Here is a 21,838-nt window from a genome sequence, read left to right on the forward strand (position 1 = left end):
CTGTAGTAATTCAAACAGCAGTGCTGTCACAGAAATAAATCAGTGGACTTTAACAGCCCAGACCCAAAAATTTGCTTGCTTTGTTTTCTTTTCTAAAAATTATAAGCAACCCAGTTTCCAGGACTGGTGTTATTGGTGTTAATCTGTTTCCTAGGCTCTTTATTGGTAATAAAAGATTTTTTGTTTCCACCTATAGTAAAAAGTGATTGTTACTGTAATAGTTTAAAAAGCACCAGATTTGGGAAGTCCCTGGCAGTCTGGTGGTTAGGACTCGGCGCTTTCACTGCTGGGGCCCGTGTTCAATCCCCAGTCGGGGAACTAAGATCCCACAAGCCGTGTGGCGTGGGGGAAAAAAAAGCGCCAGGTTTTACAGATTCTTAAAAATCGGCATCTCCCTCAGTCATGAACAGTTTGGTAGCTCATCTAAAGAAGAGAATATTATAGAAAATGGAGACACTCTTTTAGCCAGAGTTCATAAGACCAGAACTTCAGATGAGAGGAGTATCTAGCTTATAAGAAGTCTTAGGTCTCCTGAAACTTTCAAGAAAGTGAAGAGAGAGGGGCCATACTCAGTTGGCTTTCTTCACTGAGAGTTTTTAGAGAATAAAAGTATTTCTTCTATGGCATATGCTGCCTTCAATCCCAGTACAAGCTATCCATATGGAGGTTATGTTCAGTAGACATAGAATTTTTCTATTGATGTTATTCTTGACTCTACCTAAAAATTTCTCATTGTAAAATGTCACAATATTTTTTAAAGGTTTTTTTTAGCTTTATTGAGATATAATTTACATACTATAAAATTCATCCATTTTAAGTAGACAATTCAGTGGGTTTTAATATATTTACAGAGTTTTGCAACCATCACTACTACCCAATTTTAGAACATTTCTGTCACCCCAAAAAGAAGCTTTGTGCCCATTTGCTGTCAGTATGTGTTCTTACTCCCAACCCTAGGCAACCACTAATCTACTTCCTGTCTCTATAGATAGGCCTGCTCCTACTCTGGACATTTCATATAAATGGAATCATATGATAAGTGATATGGTGTTTATGACTTCTTTCACTGAGCATAATGTTTTTGTTAAGTGGGTTTTTTTTTACATGTTTTACATTTGTTTTACACGTTGTAGCATGTATCAGTACTTTGTTCCTTTTTATTGCCGAGTAGTATTCCATGGTCCAGATGTACCACAGATTGTTTAACCATTCACCTGTTGAAAGAAATCTGGGTTGTCTCCAGTTTTAAACTATTATGAACAAAGCTGCCATAAACATTTGTGTATAGGTTTTTGTGTGAACATGTATTTCCATTTCTCTGGGGTAAATGCCCAAGAGTGCAATTGCTGGGTCCTGTGATAGTTACATGTTTAATTTTTAAAGGAATAGCCAAATTGTTTTCTAGAATACCTGTACCATTTACATTCCCACCAGCAGTGTATGAATGATATAGTTTCTTCACATCATCACCATTTGAATTTTCACTGTTTTTTATTTCAGCCATTGTGGTTTTAATTTTCATTTCCCTGATGGCTAATGATATTGAACCTCTTTTCATGTGCTTATTTGCCATTTGTAATGCTTTTTGGTGAAATGTCTGTTCAAATCTTTTGCCCATTTTAAATTGAATCATTTGTCCCTTACTGTTGAGTTTTGAACGTTCTTTACGTATTCTGGATACAAGTCCGTTGTTGTAAATGTGGTTTGCAAATATTTTGTCCCATTCTGTAGCTTGTTTCTGTATCTTCTTAACAGTCTTCTGCAGAGCAAGTTTTTCATTTTGATGAAAGTGAATTTTTCTTTGATAGATCTTGCTTTTGGTGTCAAATCGAAGAACTCTTTGCTTAACCCTAGGTCCTGAAGATTTCCTCCTTTGTGTTTCTAAAGTTTTTTTACTCTTACATTTAAGTCCATGATCCATTTTAAGTTAACTTCTGTATAAGGCATGAGACTTAGGTTGAAGTTCTTTTTTTTTTCCTATTGTTCCAGTACCATTTGTTAAAAAGGCCATCTTCCTCCATTTGATTACTTTTCTACCTCTGTCAGAAATCTGTTGGGCATATTCGTGTGGGAGTATATTCATTTTAATACTGCAGAATATATTAGGTTGTGGTAGGCAGAATAATGGGCCCCCTAAGATGGCTATGACCTAATCCCTGGAACTTGTGAACATGGTAGGTTACATGGCAAAGGAGAATTAGGGTTGCTAATCAGCTGACTTTAAAGTAGGGACATTATCCTGGAATATCTGGGTGAGCCTGATGTAATAACAGGGGTTATTAAAAGTGGAAGAGGGAGGCAGAAGAGAAAGGTCAGAGAATGAGGTGTAATGATAGAAGCAGGGTTAGAGAGATGCAGTGTTGTTGGCTTCGAAGATTGAGGAAGCTGGCCAGGATCCAAGGAATGTGAATGGCCTCTAGAAGATGGAAAAGGTAAGGAAATGGATTCTCTCCTAGAGCCTCCAGAAAGGACCACAGCCCTGCCAACATCTTGATTTTAGCTTAGGAATACCTGTATTAGACTTCTAACCCACTGAACTTACTATTAGAGATAATAAATTTGTGTAGTTTTAAGCCACTGAGTTTGTGGTAACTTATTGCTGCAACAATAGAATACTAATAAATGGATATTTCAGAAAAGTTCCCATTGATAATAGGATTCTAAATGTTTGGGCACACCATTTATCTGGAAAGTTTACATATATGGAACATCCCAATGGTATCAGACAAATGAAGTGCTACTCTAGGTAGATTTGTGCATTCAATGGGGAATAATTAGAAAATATATTACTTTTATCTTTAAATTTCTACGTTCATTGTGACTTTAAATTATGTTCTTTTTTGATGGGAAGTGTTTTGTGACTTGTTTTTGTTTGCATTTCAGAAGAGTGTTTGAATGTCTTGAGTTTTACACTGGGAACCAAACACAGCCCCCAAAATTTATGTGACGGGAGGGTAACATCCTATTTAAAGAAACAGTCTTCATTTTGCAATATATACAGATACTGAATTATTATGTTATAAACCTGAAACTAACATAGTGTTATATGTCAATTATATCGCAATTTAAGAAAAGAAATATTCAGTTGACTTTGATAGTAGGACAAATAGAATTTGATTAATAATTTTGATACTTATGCTAATCCTACTCGTTTTTTTAAATAACAGCTTTATTGAGTTATAATTTACATACCATACAGTTCACCCATTTAAAGTGTACAGTTTCATGATTCTTAATATATTCACTGATATGTGCCAACATCACTACAGAGCACTTTGAATATGTTATCTCATTGCCTTCTGATTTCCATTGTTTTTCATGAGAAGTCAGCTGTTAATCTTATTGGGGTTCCCTTATAAGTGAGAAGTCATTTTTCCCTTGCAACTTTCAAGATTTTCTCCTTGTCTGGCTTTGAGCAATTTGACCATGATATGCCATCTATTTGTGCAGCTGTTTGCAGACAGTAGTATAGTAGTAGTAGTGGTGGTGGTAGTAGTAGTAGTAGTAGTAGTAGTAGTAGTAGTAGTAGTAGTATAAACTACTTGGAGTTTTTTGAGCTTCCTGGATGTGCAAATTAATGTTTTTCAGTTAAATTGGGAAGTTTGCAGCCACTAAAAAAAAATTTTTTTTGCTTTTTTCTCTCTCTCCTTGTGGCACTCCCATTACATATATGTTGGTGCATTTAATGGTACCCCACATTTCTCTCAGGCTTTGTACATTTTTCCTCATCTTTTTTCCTGGTTCATGGTTTTCTTTAGTTCTAGGAACATATTTACATGGCTAATTTGAAGTCTTTGCCTGTTAAATCTGACATCTGGTTGCACTTACAGGCAGTTTCTGTTGCCTGCTTTTTTGCTGGTGTATAGGTCATACTTTCCTGTTTCTTTACATGTCTCGTAACTTTTTGTTAGAAACTGGGCATTTTAGATAATATAACATAGCAACTCATTACTGGTGCCTCACCGCCCCTCAGGGCTCTTTATTGTTATTTGCTTGTGAATTTTTTTAGTAACTGGCTGCATTATTTTATTGAAGCCTATTTACTCTCACCCTTTGCCCTGAAGTGTGAAGTCTTGATGTTGCTTCTTAGCCATGCAGCCTTTGGTATGCCCACAGTCACCCTGGGATTGACTGTGGTTTTGGCAGGGCTCTTTCTGACTCTTTTCCCTGACCATGTCCAGCTGTTAAACTCCACTGATTGCTGTTGTTTTTAATAGTGCCCTGGGGCATATGTTGCTCCCCAAACTGATCCAATCAAATTAGGGCTCCTTTGAAGGGATAGTTCCTGAGATCAGTATTAGAGATTTCTTCTGACCCCAGGATGGTTCCTCCCAGCTATTTCTTTCCTTGGTTCTCTCCAGCATGCTAGCGTAGGCTTGGACTTCTCCACACACTGTTGCAAATGAAGTCAGTTCCATTGGGGGAAGATTTAGAGCCCTCTATTCTATGGCCTACTTCTCCCCCTAGGCAAAATCTCTGAGCCACAGCTCTAGTGCAGGGGGTGGGGACAATGATGTGTTTCCCTCTGACTGGTGACCCCAGGTCTCCTAGGTTTGCCTCTCCTAATGTAGAACCCACGAGCTGGGCCCAGGGCAATTAGGGCCTCAGTATTCTTGGTGGTATCACACCCCTGGACTTAGCCTCCATACCAGGAATGGGGGCCACCTGGAAGAAGGGAACCCCCATCTCTCAGCCATAGTTGTCTGGAACTTAGCCTCATCAACCAGCAGTAGCTGCGGACCAGATGAGAAACACACATCCTGCTCTTCCCAGGAGAAAGCTTTACAACTGGGAGCTGGAGGAGAGGGAGCTCCGTGTTCTTGGCTGCACTAGTCTGGTGTGATATCTGTGCTGGGAGCGGGGATGGAGGGAGTGGGTCTAGGTCCAGATACCATAGACTCTTACTTTATGTACTGAGTTGTAGTAGATTTTCTTTAATAAGTGCTTCTTCATTTTCTGTATGCCCTTAGGACCATTTCCAGAGATTTTATTTTATTTTTTTAAAGGGAACTTTATTTTTATTTATTTATTTATTTATTTATTTATGGCTGCATTGGGTCTTCGTTGCTGCACAGGCTTTCTTTAGTTGAGGCAAGTGGGGGCTACTCTGTTGCAGTGCATGGGCTTCTCATTGAGGTGGCTTCTCTTGTTGTGGAGCACAGGCTCTAGGCACATGGGCTTCAGTAGTTGTGGCTTGCAGGCTCTAGAGCACAGGCTCAGTAGTTGTGGTGCACGGGCTTAGTTGCTCCACGGCATGTGGGATCTTCCTGGACCAGGGCTCGAACCCATGTCCCCTGCATTGGCAGGCGGATTCTTAACCACTGCGCCACCAGGGAAGCCCTCCAGAGATTTTAAATGAGTGTTTTTTTGTTTATTTTTTAAGTAATTTTCACCAGTTTCACTGGGGAATGGATCCACAAATCTCTTCACATTGTCATGCCAGAAATGGAGCTCTACTAGCTTTTTAGCATACAGTTTTGTTTCTGTTACTCCTAATTGCTCATAGTGGCCTTGTACTTGGATTTCTATCTCCTTGGTAGATTGTGAGTCTCTTGAAGGCAGTAGCCCTGACCTTTATTCCTTGTTGGATCATGATTGTCCCTAGTAGCATTTTATATACTGTGGCACATAAAAGAATGTTAGTTATTGACTGTATCACTGTCTTTTCTAGTTTATATTTTCAGCACTTCTTTTGTGACTTAAAGTGTCTTACCGTGTTTTCCTTTTTTTCTACTCTCTGGTGCTGATGTGTTCCCAGAAAGATGGTGCCTCTTTTTTATCTGTCACTGGTCTCTCTTTCTCTCTTTCCCTTTCCCTCTCTCTCTCCCTCTCTCTCTCTCTCTCTCTCTCTCTCACACACACACACACACACACACACACAAGGATGCTTAAACCATTGGAAGTTTTAATTAAAAACATTATTTTTCACGATATAGGAGCTTTCTATAGCATTTCTTGTGATAGATAGATATAATTTTAAATTAGGCTAGTTGTTTGTGGGATGGGAACAGGTAGAAAGTGAGAAAGGGGGAGAAAGAGCAGGCAGAAAAGCAATGGGTTGCGCTTTTAAAGATGGGACATGCCTCACTTGTTCTTTCTTCAGCCAGCCATGTCTCATGCCTTTTAACCTTGGCCCTTGACAGCTCTGCCTTTGCAACTGCTTTTTCCTTTCCTGCTCCTCTCTTATTGGGGATCCCTGGCTGATGATGGCCCTGTGGCTGCCCCCCTTTGTTTGGGTGGACAGTGGTCATGTGACCACATCTGAGGCTCCAGCCAATCCTATACCATTCATTCTCTGTTGCTTGGATTTCCTCCTAAAGCTAATATGTGGCCTCACCCAGTCTTTGACGCACTGTGTATTGGAGACTTTGGTAGTGCTCTTCTCCCATCACTCTAGGTCATTTGAGAGTATTCTTAACAGAAATCATTTGATTTGTGTGATTTGCCTGCTGCTGCTTCTTGAGCAGTATTGACTGCCCTCTGGGATGGGTATGTGTGTGTTGACTATTTTATTCAGTGTTGTTCTCTTTCCCAGGATGCTCCAGGATGAAACGTCATAGAACTCTCAGCAGCAGTGACAGTTCAGACGAGAGTGAGTAGAACCAGCCAACAGCTGGTAACCTCTGTATCTGTAATCCTTGAGGATTTCTTTGACTTGAGGACAAGCTGTCTCATGCTTCTTTCAATGGGTAAAAAATAATGTTTCTAGGAAGGAAAGCTTGGAGTACCATTTTTCTTATTCATTTAAATTTCATTAGACATAGATAAGTTAGGTGAGAGAATTGGTTTTATGTGGCATATAGCATTTTGTTTTTCACTTTTTATTTACCCAGGCAACAAAAGCCACATCTACCAATGATTTAACAGTTCTTTTCTAGAAAGTAAGAAAAGTATGAGAGCATAAATTGTAGGCCCTACAGTTCTATTCGTAGCTCAGGTACTAAGTGTTTGACTGGATGAGTCATCATTTTTAAAAGACAACAACTTTATTAACAGTAGCATTTGGGGAAGTGCTGAAGGATACACAGATTACCTGCTCCACATTCTTAGTTTTCTCAGTTGCTTTTGCAGATACTTTTTCTCCAGATGGAACATGAATTGTGTTATTCCAAGTTATTATGAAATATGATTACACCAAATTGAATCTCCTCAGCGTTAGCATTGTTGAAGCTTTTGCACCCTGGGATGTCACCCATAAATGTCATTAAACTCCATTATGAAACTTTTTTGGTTGCAATTTAACTCTTTTCTTCAGTGGTATGAGGTCACTGTGCTCTTCTCCATCATATATTTCATATTCTTTTGGATGACATTTAGTTGTAATAGCAGGTAATAAGTCTCAGTATGTTTTCCTAATTATCTTTTGCAGGTCCTTCCACTTCCTTTACTTCTGGCTCAATGTATAGGAGCAAGTCAAAAATTCCAAATGAACACAAGAAACCTGCTGAGGTGAGATCAGATATTAAATTCTTAAGACTTAAAAAATAGACAGATAGCTACCTTCTGCCTACATATCTACAATACCCAGATCTTGGAGACGTGAGGAGTAAACTACATGCCAATGGATAGGCTTGTTTTCTGATGAACTTTTTTGTTTTTCAAGAAAGATTCTGTTTCCTTTTTCCTTTGGGGAAAACAGTAATCTTCACTGTGCTTTCATTTTGGTGATGACACCTAAGTGCCTGGCTTTAGAATATAAATCCTCTCCTAGCCAAGAAGTCAAAGGGAGCCAGATTTGGAGAATTGGGAAGGACCAAAAGAGCCAAAGATCTGGCCTATGATAGGAAAGAGCTAAGTTGGCAGGTGGGAGGCAGTGCAGGAAAGGATAGATGAGGAAGTCGTGGATAGAGAAGGAAAGGACTGGGTTGGAGATCTGGGCTCTGGTAAGTCCTCACAGCCTTCAGAGCACTACCACCAGGCCAGGAAAAATGGGCCAGTCCTTGTGAGGCTAGTCATCTTCTGCCTCAAGGGCAGCAAAGTGCCAGGGTTGCACTTGGATTTGGTAATTGTTTAATGAATCCTACAGACTTTCCTCTTTGATAATTAAATGATGAGAAACTGACCTTGTCTATCTTCACTTCTACTATGAGTAGTCTTCCTTGGCTGCAAAGGAAAAGGGAATGTATTAGTTAACTATTGCTGCATTATATGTTATCACAAAATTATTGGCTTAAAGCAGCACACATTTATTATCTCAGTTTCTGTGGGTCAGGAGTCTGGGCACAGCGTGACTGGGTTCTCTCTGTTCAAGGTCTTTCAAGGCTGCAGTCAGTGTGCTGGCTGGGCTGTGTTCTCATCTGGAAGTTTGACTAGGGAAGAATTTGCTTCCGAGCTCATTCAGATTGTTGGCAGAATTCATCTCCTTCCAGCTGGAGGACTGAGGTCCCTGTTTTTTCATTGACTTTTGGTAGAGTACCACCCTCCACTCCTAGAGGCTGCTTGTAGTTCTTTGCCATGTGGCCTTCCCCATAGAACTTCTCAAAACACAGCAGCTTACTTTTTCAAAGCCAGCAAGGGGAGAGTCTTTTACTCCAGTCTGCTAAGACTGAGTCTTATATAACATAATCATGAGACTGACATCCCATCACATTCGCCACATAACATAACCTAATCGAGGGAGTGACATCCCATAATGTCTGCCATATTCTGTTGATTAGAAACAAGTCCAGGTTCCACCTGCCCTCATGCATGTTGGGGGGGGGGGCATTGCTTTAGGGTGTCAGCCAGAGAGAGCATTTCTCCCTTTCTCAGAGGTCACTTTTCATTTTCACCTTTTGCCAGGGATCTTTCTGGGCACAGTAGAATATCAGTGTGTATTTATATGTGTCTGTGTCATGCAGAAAAACTTAGGGAATAAAACGCAAATAAACAGGAGCAGAACAAATTTCCCACCTATCCAGAGGAGGCTTTGACTACAGAATGGTGAGAAAGAAACCTTGCTACTTTCCCATTTAGGACAGCCAGTCCTCTAACATAAAGTGACTCAAGAGCTTTGGGTCTTAAGGCCTGCTGCCTCCGAGTCAGTGAGAATATCAGTCTTTTGTTGCAAGAGATAGGGGACCTGGGCTACTGGAAGCAAATTTTTTCATTTATATGTCCCATTCTATTATAAAAGAGAGAACCTGATATTATTGTAGGACAAAACCAGCCTTGGCATTAGAAAAGATTGATTCCATGTGTTGCTTGGCTGGTTTATTTCATCTCTCTGAAATAATTTGTTTTGTCATTATAACATGGACATTATCACGCCTACCTCTCATAGGTACCATTTATTGTAATTTTCTGTGCCAAGAGCTTTTTATTAGATAATCTGATTGTTTCCCAAAATTAAGCAATTGTAAGAACCTCCTTGGATGCTTCCTTCATTTAAAAATTTTATTTAATAACTTATTTATATCAGTATGGACTGACATATATTTATTTTATACTTTGGGTTATAATCCAGTACTACATAATATATTGTATTGCTCAAATTATTCTATATATCAGTGAAATCATCTCTCATTTTTCTCTTTTCGATTTCCATTGATTTCTGCTCTTATTTTTATTATTTTCTTCCTTCTTGCTTCAGTTTTATTTTGTACTTTTTCTAGATTCTTGAGGTAGATGCTTAGGCTATTTGAAATTTTTCCTTTTTTCTAGTATAAGAATTTTAGTGCTATAAATTTCCCTTTAAATACTGCTTTAGCTGCACTGCATTAATTTTGGTATGTTTATTTTCATTTTCATCCATTTCAATATTTTTATTTTCCTTGAGACTTCCTCGTTGATCCATGGATTATTTAGAAGTGTGTTGTTCAGTTTCCAAGCGTTTGGAGACTTTTATTGCTATCTTTCTGTTATTGATTTCTAGTTTGAGTTCATTTTTGTCAGAGAACATAGTCTGTATGTTTCAGTTCTTTTACATGTGTCAAGGTTTGTTTTCTGGCCCAAGATATGGTTTATCTTGGTGAATGTTTCATGGGCACTTGAAAAGAATGTGTATTCCACTGTTGTTGGGTCCTATTGGTTGATGGTGTTCTTCTGTATCCTGGCTGATTTTCTGCCTAGTAGTTTTATCAGTTGTTCAGTTAGGGCTGTAGCAGTCTCCAACTGTAATTGTGGATTTGTCTATTTCTCCTCTCAGTTCTATCAAATTTGCGTTGTGTATTTTGAAGCTCTGTTGTTAGGTGCATACATATTTAGGATTGCTATATCTTCTTGGTGAATTTATCATCATGTAATGTCCCTCTTTGTCTTTGGTAATTTTGTTTGCTCTGAAGTCTATACTATCTAATATTAATATCATTTCTGCCTTTCTTTTGATTCCTGTTTACATGGTATATGGTATATTTTTTCCATCCTTTCACTTTTCATTTATACATATGATTTTTATTTGAAATGAGTTTCTTGCAGATGATATATAGTTGGGTCATTTTTTAATCCACTCTTTCAATCTCTTTTAATTGGCATATTTAAAACATTTATATTTAATGTAACTTTTACTACTGTTTGGTTTAAGTCTGCCATTTTACTATTCTTCTGTTTGTTTTCTCTGGGTTTTTTGTTCCTCTTTTATTTTCTGTCTTCTTGTGGATTACTTGGAACATTTTTAAAAATTCCATGTTGATTTTTCTTCTTCTTTTTCTTTTTCTTTTTTTTTGGCTGTGCCACACAGCTTACAGGATCTTAGTTCCCCAACCAGGGATTGAACCTGGGCCCTCAGCAGTGAAAGTGCAGAGTCCTAACCACTGGACTGCCAGGGAATTCCCCCATGTTGATTTTTCTATGGTGGTTTTAAGGGTATATCTTTGTGTAGATTTTTAGTGGTTGCTCTTGGGAAGCAACCTTTAAAAGGAAGGGCCTTTAGCAAACATGACATCAGTCTCCTGGTCTCTACATTTTACCACTTTGAAGTAAAGGAAGCTTACCACCATTTGGGTTTGTTTATCCACCCCACCCCCACCTTTATCATATAGTTGTCTTAAATATTTTCTCTACATACATTGAGAACTACAGTAGACAATGTTAGAATATTTGCTTCAACAGTAAAATATTATTATAAAACTCAAGAGGAAAAGGGTAGTCTATTATATTTACCCATATTTTTATTCTCTTGTTCTTCCTTTATTCCTGATGTTCCAACTTTCCTTTTGTTTATTTCCTTTCTATATGAAGAACTCCCTTTAGCTGTCCTTTTAGGGGAAGTCTGCTGGTGATAAGTTCTCTTAGTTTTCCTTCATTTGAGAATGTCTTGGTTTTACCTGAAGGATATTTTCACTTGATACAGAATTCTGGTTTGACAGAACTTTTCTTTCGGCACTTGAAAAATGTTCTACTTCCTTCTTGCCTCCGTGGTTTCTAATTAGAAATCTGCTCCCATTCAAATGGTTGCTCTCCCGTAGGTAATCAGTCATTTCTTTTCCAGTTGCCTTCAAGATTTTTCTTTGTCTTTAGTTTTCCAAAGAAAACTTTAGAAATCCACGCCTGGGCATGGATTTCTTTGGGTTTATCCTGTTTGGGCTTTGATCAGCTTCCTGAATCTAAGTTTATATCTTTTGCCAAATTTGGGACATTTTCAACCATTATTTCTTCAGCTATTTTTCAGCTCCACCTTTTTTTCTCTTCCTCTTTTGAGACTTCAATTGCATGAATGCTAGATCTTTTGTTATTTCCCGCAGGTCCTTCAGACTCTTCATTTTTTTTAAAATGTATATTCTTTCTGTTCATTAGATTAATTTCTCTTTTCCCTGTTCCTTTATTCTGTTAATTCCATTATTCTATTGAGCCTATCCTATGTTTTTATTTCAGTTATTATATTATTCCATTTCAAATTTTCCATTTGGTTATTCCTTGTATCTTCTTATTTCTTCGCTGAAACTTTCATTTTTTTTTTGTTTCAAAAGTGTTTGTAATTTCTCGTTGAAGCATTTTTATGATGGCTGCTTTAAAATCCTTGTCAGATAATTCCAACATCTGTGTCATCTCAGTGCTGGTATCTATTGATGGTCTCTTATTCCTGGTTCTTAGTATTATGAACGATTTCCTATTGCATCCTGGGCTGGGTTTTTGTTTTGTTTTGGTTTGGTTTGGTTTTTGGTATTATGTTATCAGACACTAAGTCTTATTTAAATCTGTTTTAGCAGGCTTCCATAATAACCAGACCAGTGGGGAAGAGGGACACTGACTTTTTACCACCAGTTACACAATTCCTAGGCTCCCCATCCTAGTTCAGTTATCTCTCTAGGAAGGTAGTTCTGTTATCTCTCTGGGAAGGGGGAAGGGTGTCTCATTACTGCTTGGCAGGGGTGGAAATCCCCACTTTGTTACCTCCACTGATAGCAGGGGGAGTGGTGTGGTAAGGGGTACTGCATTACTGATGGGCAGTGGTGATAGTCCAGGCTCCCTACCCAGTCTCTGCTGATATCACATTGAGGAGGAGGAATGCCTTGTTATTGCTGAGTGGGAGTGGATGTCAAAGCCTCTCAGGTGATGTCCATTGATGCCACAACAATTGTTCTTTTTTAAAAGACATTTTTAACATCTTTTTTGAAATATAATTCTTACAGCATACAGTTCATCTACTTAAAGTGTATAATTCAGTGGGTTTTAGTATATTCACAGAGTTGCGTGGGTAACCATTACCACAGTCTAAATTTAGAACATTTTCATCACCTCAGAAAGAAACTCCCTATCCATTAGCAGTTAACTCCCCGGGCCCCTACTCCCAGCCACTGGCAACCACTAATCTAATTTCTGTTTCTACAATTTTGCCTATTCTGGACATTCCATATAAATGGAATAATACAATATATGGCTATTTGTGTCTGGCTTCTTTCATTTAACATAACATTTTCAAAGTTCATCCATGCTGTAGCATGTATCAGTACTTCATTTCTTTTTTATGACTAAATGATACTCCATTGTATGCATATATCACATTTTTAAAATCCATTCATTAGTTGATAGACATTTGGGTTGTCTCCATTTCTGGAGTATTATGAGTAATGCTGCTGTGAGCATTCATATACACATTTTTAGGTGGACATATGTTTTCAAAAACACCTAGGTGTAGAATTGCTGAGTCATATAGTAACTCTGTTTAACCATTTGAGGGAATGCCAGACTATCTTCCAAAGGGGTTTCATCAGTTTACACTCCCACCAGCAGTGTACAAGAGTGTTTGAAATTTGTTAGTGCTATGGGTACCAGAGACTTGGAATTCCTCAGGTAACCTTGTTTTTGTCTCGTCTCTTGACTTTTCCCCTTGTGCTTGTCCTCAGAGAGATTCTGTCTTCTGCAGCTCTCCTAGCTGTAAGCCACTGTTATCACTGGAGGCTTTAGTGTGGTGGTAGGGTATGAGGGAGAGGTGGTGTTCTCTACTCTTCTGATTATGTATCAGTCTTTGGAGTGTGTAGTGGTCCTGTGTCTGGGGGTGAGGTTGGGGAGGTGGCCTTCAGGGGTAGAGCATTTTTGCCCCTGCCCACTATTTTCCTGAATGCCTGCAGCAGGTATCCTCTGGTATTCTCAGTCTATGTCCTTGAAGTTTTCTCTCCTGCAGGTTAAGGCTTTTTTCTCCGTTGAGTAACACAGGGAAGCTGAGGCTGGGTGCTTTTCCCTTCCCACAGCACTAGTCCAGTGCCCTCACTTGAAATCCTTCCTCTGTAGATGAAGGCTTTTGTTTAATAAGGGAGCCAGGACACTGAGCACCAGCGACCCAGACAGCACCACTGGGGGAGCTTTTTCTCCAGGTTCTCCCCCATCTTCCCTGTGAGTGCCCTCCTGGGTTTCTAGAGAAAAAGCTTACAAGAAGGTGGGAACCCCCTATGACCACAGCCCCCAGAAACTTCATATTCTCATAGTAGTCCCCACTTAGCCCCCAGAGATTCATCAGAATTTCTAGTTTAATGTTCCTGCTGTGGCTTCTGCCCCAAGTAAGGAAATGCTCCTGTCCTGTGTCTCCCTGCAGGCGTGCTTGTCTCTCTTTGAGTTTGACCATTTGTCCTGTGACTCATTTCTCTAATGGCTTCACAAAAAATCGTTAATTTGCTGCCTCTCCTGCCTTTTTCTTCTTGTAAAGATGAGAATTCCTTTTTTCTGACTCTCTACAGGTCCAAGATGAAACCTTATTTTTTAGTCATTGAAATGCAATATAAATGATCTTTTTCACTGGGGCTTAATTGGCTGCATTGATAGACAAATATTTTCTTTGATGTTTAGTGCTTTGGTGAGATTCCTGTGTGTGCCTCCCTGAGTTATCCTCTAGAGAAGTATTTCCTAGGGGTGTGTGAATTCCACATATGGTTCAGGGGCTTTGGTACCTTCTGAAAATTGTATACAGACTTTTAAGGGTATGTTTTTATGTGTATTTTTTTTCTGAGCTGGTAGCCTTCATCTGATTCTCAAAAGGGCTCCTATTCTAAAAGATGTTTTTAAAAAGCTAATTGCCCTAGAAAAAGCTCATAGTACTAGATGACCAATTTGAATATATTAAAAAGTCTTTTATTCTTTCTCAAAAGCCTGCATATTTTCACCTAATATTAGTCTGACTGGTCTATAATATATATCAACCTATCTTAAAAGATTGACTGCATATCTTCTCTAGGCCCAGAGTCTCATTTATTATATCTAAGACTTTCATAGCAACAGAGTGAAAGCTCATATATTTTAACTCAGCGGAGAACACTGCATACTCTCAAATAGAGCCTATTTATATCACTTTACCTGTATTTCTAACAAGCTTGATTATTTGGTTTTCTGACCCACAGCAGATAAAAAGTACTAAGCTTGCAAATGCACACTTAATGCACAAAAAGAGACATTGAGGAATGGGAGAAAAACTTTCAAAGCAAACCTCAGTTGTCATCTCTTGTATGAAAATTGCTCACATCTCCAAGTCAGACTCAATTGTTCCTCCTCCTCCATTACCAGGATGTATATGCCTCTGTTTGATACAGGGTAAGGAGAATAATCAAACCTACCTAAGCAGCCCAAAAGTACATTGCTTTACGGGAATCGATGTTCCAGTTGATGTCAGCCCATTAGCCATCAGAAGTGTCCTATTTATTCTTTATAAGAAACCTAAGAATTATTTTAAACTATCTGAAAAGTATTTCCATGATTTTTAAAGTTTTAAACTTAGAAATTGAATAAGTTTTGCTTCCTTGGAAAAACCAGCGTGGGACACAGTATCTTGACAACACTGGCTACTTTTGTTGATACAAGAACAAGCTTGTATTCTTTGCTAGGTTTTCTCTGCTTTAAGTGGTTGATTCTTTTAGATAACCTGAAAAATCTTTTCTTGCCTTAAGATTGTATAATTCTAAGAAAATCACTTACGGTTAATTCCTTTTGATTAAATAGAGTTACCGTGTTTGCAGCTGTTTTTTAATGCTTTGGGGGTGACATCTGTTTGTCGTCAGTTATGTATAGTTTCAGATTTAGTGACTATGAATCAAAACTGATCAATCTCTCTGCTTCATTATACATGGACCAGACAGTGTTCCCCTTTGTGTCATACAGGAAGCAAATGTTTTGGCTTTTCCTCTAAAAAATGTCACAGAAATGTTCAGACTAGCTGTGCTTATAAGAAACTGCCCACTGAGAGATGTTAATGAGAACAGAGTAAAAGCCAGAGCTGTCCATGAAGGGCATTTTCATTTTGTGGCTCTGGCAGGTTAAGCATTGATATTCTAATTGAATTCATAGTGAGGCCTCCTTTGTTTCTGCAAGCATCTGAGAGGCCAAGATGTGCATGCACTGTTGGACTTGGCATAGCTTCTGGGCTGTATGTTAGCCTGTGAATCCCCTCTTTGACCATAAATGAGCAGATATCTGGTAAGTACAAAGCATTTTTGTTTCAGGAACTTTTGGGGAAACTACCAGTGCATATAAAATAGGCACACAGTTAAGAACTTGTAAAACTTGTCAACTTCATTACCTAGGTCAGTGTCAACATCCAGATCCCTCATTCACAATCTTTAATTTAGCAACAAATAGCCATGTTTCATTTTGTGAAGTTTCTGCATTACCTCATGACCTATAGAATGTTGGTTAAAGTTCTCGATGGAGCTCTTGCTTGGGAACACTGTCTTTGGGAGTCAAACCATGCACGTTTTAGTTGAGCCCTGAACTCACATCTCCTTTTACCCATCAACAATTACTTTATGGACTAAAGAGGAGAATTCAGCTATATACTTCCTTCTGCTTTTAGAACTAAAGCTGAGACTATGATGATGATAATAAAATAACTGCAACTAGAGTTTATTTAGCAGTTACAGTGAGCCCAATACCATGCTAAGACCTTCACATAAATTCACCTATTTAATCCCTACAACTACCCCTATGAGGTAAGTGTTCTTATCCTTGTTTTACAAATAAGTAAACAAACATGGAGAATTTAGACAGCTTCCCAAACTAGTAAGTGGTGAAACCAGTAGACCAATCCAGGCAGTCTGTCCCTGGACCCATATTCCTCTCTTTAAAGATTTTTTTTTTAACGCTTTTCCTTTTTCTTTTCTTTTCTTTTTTAAATTTATTTATTTTTGGCTGCATTGGGTCTCCGTTGCTTCATGGGCTTTCTCTAGTTGCTGAGAGCGGGGGCTACTCTTCATTGTGGTGTGCGGGCTTCTCACTGTGGTGGCTTCTCCTGTTGCAGAGCATGGGCTCTAGGCACGCAGGCTTCAGTAGTTGTGGCACATGGGCTCAGTAGTTGTGGCTCGCGGGCTCTAGAGCACAGGCTCAGTAGTTGTGGTGCACGGGCTTAGTTGCTCCTCGGCATGTGGGATCTTCCAGGACCAGGGCTTGAATCCGTGTCCCCTGCATTGGCACGTGAATTCTTAACTACTGCACCACCAGGGAAGTCCTAAAGAATTTTTTTTTAATAAATTTATTTATTTATTTATTATTTTTGGCTGAGTTGGGTCTTTGTTGCTGTGCGCAGCCTTTCTCTAGTTGTGGCGAGCAGGGTAGTTGTGGTGAGCGGGGGCTACTCTTCGTTGTGGTGTGCAGGCTTCTCATTGCAGTGGCTTCTCTTGTTGTGGAGCACGGGCTCTAGGTGTGTGGGCTCAGTAGTTGTGGCTTGCAGGCTCTAGAGCACAGGCTCAGTAGTTGTGGCGCACGGTCTTAGTTGCTCCGCGGCATGTGGGATCTTCCCGGACCAGGGCTTGAACCCATGTCCCCTGCATTGGTAGGTGGATTCTTAACCACTGCACCACCAGGGAAGTCCCCTAAAGATTTTTAATTTCATTTTTTACCATATAAAACATTTGCCTGGTTCAGATATCAAACTATGAAACAAAATACATTCAGAAAGATTCAGCTTTTGTCTCTCTTCTCCCTATTTTCTCCCCTTTCCTCCACGCTGTTTTTTTTTTTTTTTTTAGTTCTTGGTTTATCCTTTTATTGTTTATGAAAATATATACAAATATGCATGTATGTGTGTGCCACTATATGTATATAAAACTCATACCTCTACCCAGGATACACTGTAACTATTTTGCTTGCCTGTGTTTATTTTAAAAACCTTTAAAAATGACTTTTCTTACCAGAAGCAGATTCATGAGACCAGTCTGGTAAATATATTTCATATCACTTTGCAGATATCTTCCTGAGTACTGAACTTAAATTCCTATCCCCTCTTCAGCATTTTATGTTCTGCCTCATACTTGAAATGTTTGACTTCTACAGCAAGATAAGGCAGACTCTTGCACTCTGCCTTGAGTAAAAATGCTTCTCTAGAAACCTTGGATCTGACGCTGTTTAATCTGGCTAGCTTGTAAAATTGAAATCAGGCTTACCATGTAAGTCTATTTTTTTCTAAAGGTGGAAGGGAAGATTACAATAGTCATTGGATTTAGCCTTCATTTGCTTAAGAAAAATAGGTATGAGTTGATTGGTATTTCTGCAGTCCGAGGTTCCCCAGACTTCACAGAGTGCCTGTTCCCTGGAAGTTTGCTATTTCTGAAGCAATGGACAAGGGCCAGATTTCATTGGCTTCTTTGTCTAGAGTCTTCAAGTTACTCTTCTGTTTGGTAAATGTGTGTATTAGTTTCCTAGGGCTGCTATAACAAACTACCACAAACTGGGTGGCTTAAAACAACAGAAATTTATTTTCTCACAGTTCTAAAGGCCGGAAGTCCAAAATCAGCCAGACTGCATTCCATTCCTTGCCTCTTCCAGGTTCTGATAGCTATCAGCATTTATTGACTTGTGGATTAATGAATCACTCCAGGCTCTGCCTCCATGGTCATAATCCCTTCTCCTCTTCTGTCTCAAATCTCCCTCTGCCTTTCTCTTATAAAGACACTTGTTATTGGATTTAAGCCCCACCTGGATATTCCACGATGATCCCTTCATCTCAGAATCCTTAAATTATTTATATCTGCAAAGATCCCATTTCATATAAGGTAACATTCACAGGTTCCAGAAATTTGGATGTGGACATATCTTCTGCGGGGCCACCATTCAGCCCACTGCAATATGTTTCCAGGCTACTTAGGAAACTCTACAAAACAGACTTTCATAAGCAGTTATATCAAGTATGAAGACATGGCTTATGCTGTGTGATTATTGTTAATCCCAAAGCATGATTTTGCAATCAGTTGATTTATTTTGAGAAGTGTATTGTATGGAAAATAATGAAATATTTTAGGAGGTTGAAAAATACTTGACTCTAGTATTCTTTGCAGAGCTAAGGTAGGATTTCCCACAGGCAGTAGTTGAGCACAATTGTAAATTGCCACCGCGTGTTAACCACTGTCTCATTAAAGGCACTCTGGTAATTTATAGAAATGGGTCAGAGTGTTCAGCAAAATGGTGATTCAGTTTCTCCAACTAGCCACCCAGAACACTGAGCTCTGTGCAAAACATGTTAATGGGTATGTCTGTGATCCTCTCTTACCTCCTTATACAAAGCATTATGTAGTAAACCACCAGTTTTTTGTTTCCTATAGACTTAGCTTTCTCCCTGCACAGTACCCAATTAACTTTAATTGGCTAGGATTCTTGGTAGGAAGGTCATTTTGTTGCCACCTCGACACCAGCATGTTTAACGTTGGTTTCCTGCTCAGGTCATATTATTAATTCTAAATCTTCCCTAAATGAAACCAACAGGCATTTGCAGAGTTGTCCCTGCAAAATAGCAAATGGAATGAGTCCTTATGCATTTAAATGACATCATTCGATTATGTGATAGTTCAGTCCTGTACTCTGTGAAATGTCAGTTTAAACAGAACTACACCAACTGAGAATTAATTGCTTTCTTGTACCATGCGCTGTGCTTCAACTTTCATGTTACACATAACTTGGACAGTGTTTCTCTTCAGAGAACCTTGATTAGCATTAAAGGCTAAAATATTTGCTTGATGGCATCTCTTCCTTTGATAATCCAGAGATGTAGACACATTTACCTTAAACCTGCAAGTGGTTGTTTGATTTGTTTTTTTCAGAATCAGCAATTAGTAGGTGAGGTATATATCAGTGTATGTATGCTTTTATATGAAAGTTTATTCCCTCATTGTTTAGACATTAACTGGGCCTTCATCAGTGAAATTAGTGCCAAGTTAGCTGAAGAACTCATGACATTCTTCTTTCCTGTTCTTGAAAAGGCAGAATCACAAAGCCTAAGTTGCCACAGCAATTTAAGTCATGTTCCCGGGCTTGTGAGTACATTTCTGTGTCTCTCAATCACGCAGGAGCCCGTTCAGTCAGAGGATAACAGTACATCAAACTTTAGATGGGTATTCATTCCCATATTGTCAGTACCTAACTGTGCTTAAGGTGCAGAAAATGGACTATAGGGAATCTCTTTGTCTCTGTAAGTCCAAGATTTAGCTGTACCCATATCATCATCCCCTACCTCTGGCCTTTGAACTTTCCACATAGCTAGGGATCCTTTGCCAGGGGTAAGGTTAAGGCTCGCACTGGGAGCCTCTTGGCTGCCGCAGTAAACATATCATTCGTATCCTCCTCACCCCTGTGCACACTGCTGTGCAAAGTGGAACTGTCTATACTTTGTTTCTGTTTTTGTTTTTCTTCCTGGAAAAGCATTTTTTTAAAATTTTATTGAGATATAGTTGATTTACAATGTTAATTTCTGCTGTACAGCAAAGTGACTTTAGTTATACATATATATATATTCTTTTTCATATTCTTTTCCATTATGCTTTTTTTTAACATCTTTATTGGCGTATAATTGCTTTACAATGGTGTGTTAGTTTCTGCTTTATAACAAAGTAAATCAGCTATACATATACATATATCCCCATATCTCCTCCCTCTTGCGCCTCCCTCCCACCCTCCCTATCCCACCCCTGTAGGTGGTCACAAAGCACCGAGCTGATCTCCCTGTGCTATGTGGCTGCTTCCCACTAGCTATCTATTTCACATTTGATAGTATATATTAGTCCATGCCACTCTCTCACTTCGTCCCAGCTTACCCTTCCCCCTCCCCATGTCCTCAATCCCATTCTCTACATTTGCGTCTTTATTCCTGTATTCCCGTCCTGCCCTTAGGTTCTTCAGAACCATTTATTTTTTAGAGTCCATATATATGTGTTAGCATACGATATTTGTTTTTCTCTTTCTGACTTACTTCACTCTGTATGACAGACTCTAGGTCCATCCACCTCACTACAAATAACTCAATTTCATTTCTTTTTATGGCTGAGTAATATTCCATTGTATAGATGTGCCACATCTTTATCCATTCATCTCTCGATGGACACTTAGGTTGCTGTAACTGTGTATACTTTGCAAGCCTCTGTACAAATAAAGTTGAAAACCTGGATAAGATAGATAACTTACCATGGAAATACAGATTACCAAAATTGACCCCATTGGAGGTAGAAAGCTTAAAGAGATCAATTTCCAAAAAGGTAGAGAAAATTAATAAGGAACTACCCCACAAAAAAGCACCAAGTCCAGATGGTTTCATAGGGACCAGATAGTCCCAATAATTCTCAGATTATTCTAGAGCATTGTAACGCAAGGAAAATGTCCTAATTCCCTTTATGAAGCATGCATAACGCTGATACCTAAATCTAAAAGACAAAGACAATACCAAAAAAAAAGGAAAGAAAGAAAACTGCAGATAAATATCACTCATGAGAATGATACAAAAATATTAAATAAAATATTAGAAAACGAATATAATACCATATTAAGAAAATAATATATCATGACCAAATAGATATTCATTCCAGAAATGCAAGTTTCAGTATTAAGAAATCTAATATTATCATATAGCATATTAATATATCTAAGGAGAGAACTATATAATTATTTCCATACATGCTAAAGAAGTCTTTAATAAAATTCAATACTTAGGCATTATAAAACATTCAAGAAAATAGGAACTGTAAGATACTTTCTTAGCATTATAACATAAATATGGCATAGTCTTCAACCTAGTATCTTATTTCATGGGGAAACACTAGAGGCATTTCCACTAATTTCAGTAAGAAGACAGATATGCCCACTATCCCCATTACTATTCCAAATATCAGTAGAGGTATTAGTCAATGCAAGTAAACAAGAGAAACCAATTGGAGACATAAGACTAGGTAAAGATGATGCAAAATTCTGTTTGCAGATGATGCGATAGTATATTTAGAAAACCTTAGGAAAGTCAATGATAAAACTAACTCAAGCCATTGGGGGCTTCCCTGGTGGCACAGTGGTTGAGAATCTGCCTGCTAATGCAGGGGACACGGGTTCGAGCCCTGGTCTGGGAAGATCCCACATGCCGCGGAGCAACTAGGCCCATGAGCCACAATTACTGAGCCTGCGCGTCTGGAGCCTGTGCTCCGCAACAGGAGAGGCCGCAATAGTGAAGAGGCCCGCACACCGCGATGAAGAG

At 38.8% G+C, this 21,838-nt stretch overlaps 1 protein-coding gene across 22 annotated transcripts in view; it reads left to right on the top strand.

Moving 5' to 3' along the window:
- The window catches only part of JADE3 (jade family PHD finger 3), a 172,149-nt gene that overhangs the window by 87,652 nt on the left and 62,659 nt on the right, over positions 1 to 21,838 (top strand). For 20 of the 22 annotated variants that reach the window (XM_082446434.1, XM_082446435.1, XM_082446426.1 and 17 more), the window contains 2 exons: positions 6,536 to 6,592; positions 7,370 to 7,449. The exons of the other annotated variants lie outside the window; for them this stretch is intronic. In XM_082446434.1, coding sequence (XP_082302560.1) covers positions 6,547 to 6,592; positions 7,370 to 7,449 — 126 coding nt within the window. In that variant the 5' untranslated portion in view covers positions 6,536 to 6,546. The remainder of the gene's footprint in view (positions 1 to 6,535; positions 6,593 to 7,369; positions 7,450 to 21,838) is intronic. 22 annotated transcript variants of the gene reach the window in all.

This window comes from Balaenoptera physalus (assembly GCF_965194825.1).
Source record: "Balaenoptera physalus genome assembly, chromosome: X".
NCBI classification, from domain to species: Eukaryota; Metazoa; Chordata; class Mammalia; order Artiodactyla; family Balaenopteridae; genus Balaenoptera; species Balaenoptera physalus.